General features: G+C 34.8%; 1 protein-coding gene across 1 annotated transcript in view; it reads right to left on the reverse strand.

Annotated features, from left to right (window-relative positions):
* Window positions 1-423: 423 nt before the first annotated feature.
* The window catches only part of LOC107563971 (serine-rich adhesin for platelets-like), a gene marked incomplete at its 3' end in the record, with an annotated part of 12,698 nt that continues 7,257 nt past the window's right edge, over window positions 424-5,864 (reverse strand). Inside the window, exons 6-9 of the mRNA XM_016248936.1 lie at window positions 4,156-4,254; window positions 2,813-2,911; window positions 2,227-2,331; window positions 424-508 (exon numbers count right to left, since the gene is read on the reverse strand). Of these exons, the coding sequence (XP_016104422.1) occupies window positions 424-508; window positions 2,227-2,331; window positions 2,813-2,911; window positions 4,156-4,254 (388 nt within the window). The remainder of the gene's footprint in view (window positions 509-2,226; window positions 2,332-2,812; window positions 2,912-4,155; window positions 4,255-5,864) is intronic.

Genomic DNA, 5,864 nt, shown 5'->3' on the forward strand with positions numbered 1-5,864 from the left:
CCAATACAGTAAAACTGCACATTTTAGAGTGGCCTTTTATTGTGGCCAGCCTAAGGCACACCTGTGCAATAATCATGCTGTCTAATCAGCATCTTGATAGGCCACACCTGTGAGGTGGATGGATTATCTCGGCAAAGGAGAAGTGTTCACTAACACAGATTTAGACAGATTTGTGAACAATTTTTGAGAGAAATAGGCATTTTGTGTACATAGAAAAAGTCTTAGATCTTTGAGTTCAGCTCATGAAAAATGGGGGCAAAAACAAAAGTGTTGTCATTTATAATTTTGTTCAGTGTGTATATATATATATTCGTCCAAAATAAAAGTTTTTGTGAACATAATATATGTGTGTGTACTGTGTATATATATATATATATATATATAGGATATAATTAAACATTTATGAAAATGTGTTTTTCCTACCTTGAAGATCCACATGAGATTGTCTTTGAAATTCTTTTGGTTCCTGTGAGTCTGAAAGTCTGAATCTAATGTCTCGTATTGAACCCTGTTAAGAAATGAAATGCTGAATTTACAGGCAAAATATTAGAGATATCTCCATGCATCTTTTTAACCATGAAAAAAGGGCATTTGGTGTACAAGCTGAAAGCATTATTTAACAGAAATGTAAACTATATTTGCAATAATTTATCATGATATAATGTATCATTAAATCATTTTGTAAGTATTTATAAACCTGTTGTCAACTAAACACAGAAATGTAAATGTCTCCCAGTAGTCCCCCCCCAAAAAAGCGTATGGGTTTGACACTTAGAAATAATTAAATTAATAATGAAGTATTATAATTTTACTAAAGTGGAAATCATTAAAATTATAAAATGTATTTATTTATTATTTTGGTAAATTTTACACAGAGATGCAAACCAAAAACACTGCTGAAAACTTTTTTTTTATTATTTTTTATTTATTTATACAGTTTAGCACATTCACAAATCCTTTCATTACAATAAATAAATAAATAAATAATCAGATTAAGAGATTCATTGTGCAGTGTTGTCGGCTTCATTGATTATAATGGGAGTTTTCACTCCGTCAGTCAGTGAAGTTGCAGCACTGAGCTTCATTGATTATAATGGGAGCGCTCTTTGCTTGCTTTTATATATAATATCAATGTGTGTCATGCTGCTAACTGCACATTTCAAGGTTTCTGAATTGACAAACTTATTTAAATATGGGATTGAATCCAAAACTGCAATGATTGACAGTGATAATCACAGCAATGGACAGAACAAAAACCTGATATTGTATAGATCTGTGCATCTTGGAATGTAAATGCAAACTAATAGATCTGCCACTTGTTCTATGTAATGTGTTACTTCTTATAGTAAGACTGCACTTCTTGTATATTTCAGTGATAGCAATTGAATAATAGTTCAATAATAAAAAAAATTTAATTTGAATTGTATCGCATTTTATGAGTGCGCAGCACTGAGAAGTGCTGTTTATGATGTTTATATATTTATGCTTGAACACAAGCAACACATTTGCTCCTGCAGAAATTCATGCCGTGTTCAATAATTCAGTTATCCACTTATTTGTCACCTAAGCTATCAATTTCATATTGATAACGAGGTATTCGATTCTGGGATCATAATGAAGCCAAAATTTTGGTATTGAGCCAACCCTAATCAGCAAAATATGGTAAAACCATGTTTCCAATGCAGTAACAACAAACTATCAATAAAACACAATACATCTCAAGCATGTCTTTTAATAAACATTAGATTAGATTTGAACATATTGTTAATGAATTGTTATTGATTCTCAACTTCAAAATCACGATTCAAAGTCTACATTTAATGTATTGTTCAATGTACACTTTAAATCCATTTGTGAAAGTGCTTGTGTTTTGAATTTCTCTTTTATTAAAATATTTGTTTTAAATTTTTCAGCACATTGTTTATTTCCAGACTTGAATTTGATTTTGAATTCCAGATTTTGATTTTGAATTGTCAACCTATTTTTGTCGATGTTTTTGGAGAAACACATGAAATATCTTCTAGTACATGCAGTTCTTCACTATTGAAGCTACTAATCCAGTACAACAAATAAAAACTAACTACTGTTCATTCTGACAGAGAAAATGCTCACGAGCCCTCTAGTGGCTGCCTGTGTAAGTATATTATTGGAAAGAAGCTTGCATCACATAAACAACAATTGAGAAATTAGCTAACAGAGCAATATAATGTAAAACACATGAAATACCTTTTGGTAGATGATGATGTTTCCTCACTTAAGTTTGGTGGATAATCAAGTGACCGGTCACTCTTCACAGACACAGAGCTGGAAAAATGTGAACCTGATCTTTCACTAACAAACCACAGAAAAAAAAATACTTCAGCCTCATTTGGAGAGATTGAATTAAATAAAATTCAGTATAGCTGTAGATTTCCATTTCTCACTACTATAGATAGTTGTATTTATGTTTGGGTGCCTGTTCTGTCTTTCCGTGGTGAATGTATGCCCCCTGGTGGCTTCCTGTGTAATTGTATTGTTGAAAAGACTGAGCTCACTAAAGAGTAAACCAACTCATTCTGTGATTTCCTGTTTTATCCAGTCAAGTTATCACATATACCTTAGTGGAGAAATTAGCTAACAAAGCAATGCAATGTAAAACGAACAGTCACTGTACAAAGACACAGAGCTGAACACATGTGAGTCTAATCTTACACTGATGACACGAAGAACAGAAAAAAAGAAAAATACTCGATCTATTGTTTTATTCCGTCAAGTTCCATCACATTTACCACAGTGAAGAAATTAGCTAATGCAATGCTCTAATGTAAAATACCTTTTAGTAGATGTTGCCTCACTGAATTCCGGTGGTTTATTTCTTGAATGGTCACTCTTCACAGACACAGAGCTGGACACATCTGAGCCTGATCTTACACTAATGACACAAAGAACAGAGAGGAAGAAAAAAAATTACATGAGACACGTAAGTTTTATTAGAAAAGATTGCATGTGATTAAATCCAGTATAGCCGTGATTTTGCCCTTCTCATAACTATATATGAATGTATTTATGTTTGGTTGCCTGGAGTTTTTCAATGGTGAATTTTTATCTAGTATTTATCTAATGTGTTTTTCGTGTCTACCTACGTAGCTCCAGACTGAGTTCAGTAAAGGATTACGGACACCATTTCTGTGATCTTTTGTTTTGGAATCTGGAATATCTAGCGGTGAAATGCCTTTCTGATTACAGTGGTTTACATACCACCACTGACTAATGTCAGGCCAGCACTGGAGAAGTTGCACAGCACTACTAATAGCCCGCTAAATGCAAATCCGGAGGGAGTTGTGGTCGTAGCAGGAGACTTCAATCATGTAGAACTGAAAGCAGTATTTCACAAGTTTTTCAAGTGCATAAATTTCCCGACCAGGGACAATAATATTCTGGATCAGGTCTATACTAACATCCCAGGGGCATATAATGCTGCAGTATCTCCACAATTTGGCATGTCAGAACACATCTCGCTGGAAATGACACCAGCATACAGACCTCTTATCTGCTGATCAAGACCAACTGACTGGGGAGTGTTTAACGAGAATGCGGATATAGAGGAATACACCTCGTCTGTCTTGGCCTATTTGCATTTCTGCACAAACTCTGTCTTGCCCACTAAATCCATCAATGTTTCCAAACCAGAAACCGTGGCTGGACAGTACAGTGCGGTCTTTGCTTAAAGCCCGGGATGTTGCCTATAGGTCAGGTGACCTGCTGGCATACAGAAGAGACCGGAGGGATCTGAAGGAAGGTATACAGGCCAGAAACATTGCTGGAGATTCCACCCACCCGGGTCAGACTTTTTGACCCCCTGCCCTCAGGGCAGAGGTACAGGACCATGAAAACACACACAAACAGAGCTGTGACTTCCATTACACCCCTTGCACTTACACCCTCCAGCTAATTACATCATTTGCACTTTTTGTTGCAACTGTTATGTATTGTTGGTAGCTATTCATTGTTGTTGTTGTTTTGTTTTTTTGTTTGTGACTGAGACTCACCAGACAGAATTGTGTTGTACTATGTACACTAACAATAAAGTAAATTGAATTGAATTTATTCAGCCAAGTTCTATTACATTTACCACAGTGAAGAAATTAGCTAATGCAATGCTCTAATGTAAAATACCTTTTAGTAGATGTTGCCTCACTGAATTCCGGTGGTTCATCTTTTGACCAGTCACTCTTCACAGACACAGAGCTGGACACATCTGAGCCTGATCTTACACTAATGACACAAAGAACAGAGAGAAAAAACACTTTATTACAGGAGATTCCTCTGTCTCAGTTGAAGAGTTTAGTTTAATTCAAATTATGTCTTGGTCTGAGATTTCATCCCAAAAACGGATCAGGTCAGCTACAATGGAATCTAAACTGGTAAACAGTCAAGTGAAGCACTGGTTCCTCACCCTGCACAATATCCATTTCACCATAAAACATATCTATTAGACGTTCAGCCAACAGTCCGTGGGCCTGACGTCTGAGGCTGTTTTCCAACTGTCATTTTTTGTAATTACTGTTGTTACATCACTCTGTCAAGTGTGTTTTTAAAATTATTTATTTATAGTCCCAAAACATCTACAGTCATGATGGAAGCACTTTGCATGTGCCATTGTCAAGCCCTGTTTGCCAGGCATATTTCTATATTCTAAGTGATAAAACTCCACATTATTTAAGTTTACTATGCACTAAATGTGCACACTGATGGACATTCAGCCGGTTGTTTCATTTTCAATACAACTGAGATGCAAGATGTCACGAGAGACAAGATGTGAAATGAGAGAGCGAGTTCTTGCTGTAATAGGAGAGACACAAAAAAGCGTCAGCTTGAAATACAATACGAGAGACATGAAAGAAGTGCTGGCTTGAAATACCTGGATCGGTCTGTTATACTCTGTTGCTATTGATGATGCAAATAGCTTTATAAGTTTTAAGCTATTTTTAACCTGCAATTATTTAAAAACAAACAAACAAAAAATTATAGGAAGTTCTAAATTGAACTTTAGCGCAGCAGACAATAAGTGAGAAAATCGTTACTGTTAAAAAGGTTGTTACAAAAAATCTATTAATTAATTCAACTTCAGTCGTGTTTAAAATGATTCTCTGAAAACAGACTCAGTCTTACCTCTGTTTCTCTGAGAGACTCATCTCAGACGGAGAGTCCTTTTCTCGCTTCTCTGACATACTGCAGCTGAACTGGCAATGCTAACATCAGCACTGGTGTCAGTGAAGACAATCAGCTTCTCAGCATGACCTGGAGATGATGATATCTTACTGAGATGAATAACATGATAGTTGATGATGAAAAATTGATAATGTTGAGTTAGCAACAAACAGGCTTTTCTTTTAGCAACAACCTTAATAGAAACAACCTTAATAGAACAAATATTGTGATTTCAACAGATTAACAAACATGCCTCCATCTCCTCACAACATAAAAATATGAATACAGCTGGAAACAAACATGTCAGCACTGTGTTCAAAACATATTTTCAGTATTGCAGTTTTCTTATCATTTACAACATATTTACTCTTTTCATTAATTTGTTGAATTACATTAATGTCCACAATCTATTTCATTAATCTATTATAAATAAATACATTCTGTTAGATTAATTAACTGGCTTTCATCTTCACACAACACATGGCACTAGATATAATGCAATGCAAAGAATAAATACTGTAAAGACTCAATGCATATTTATTACTTTCTCTATTGCAGTTTACATTATTTACGCACATTGCTAAACCTTTAATTTCCTGGATGTATTACAGTCCTTTTGTCATTTGATCATTACTTAAAGTTCACAATCTATTTTATTATTGTAAAATAGCCTA

Source organism: Sinocyclocheilus grahami, unplaced genomic scaffold (genome assembly GCF_001515645.1).
Source record: "Sinocyclocheilus grahami isolate Dianchi unplaced genomic scaffold, SAMN03320097.WGS_v1.1 scaffold900.1, whole genome shotgun sequence".
In the NCBI taxonomy this organism is placed as follows: domain Eukaryota; kingdom Metazoa; phylum Chordata; class Actinopteri; order Cypriniformes; family Cyprinidae; genus Sinocyclocheilus; species Sinocyclocheilus grahami.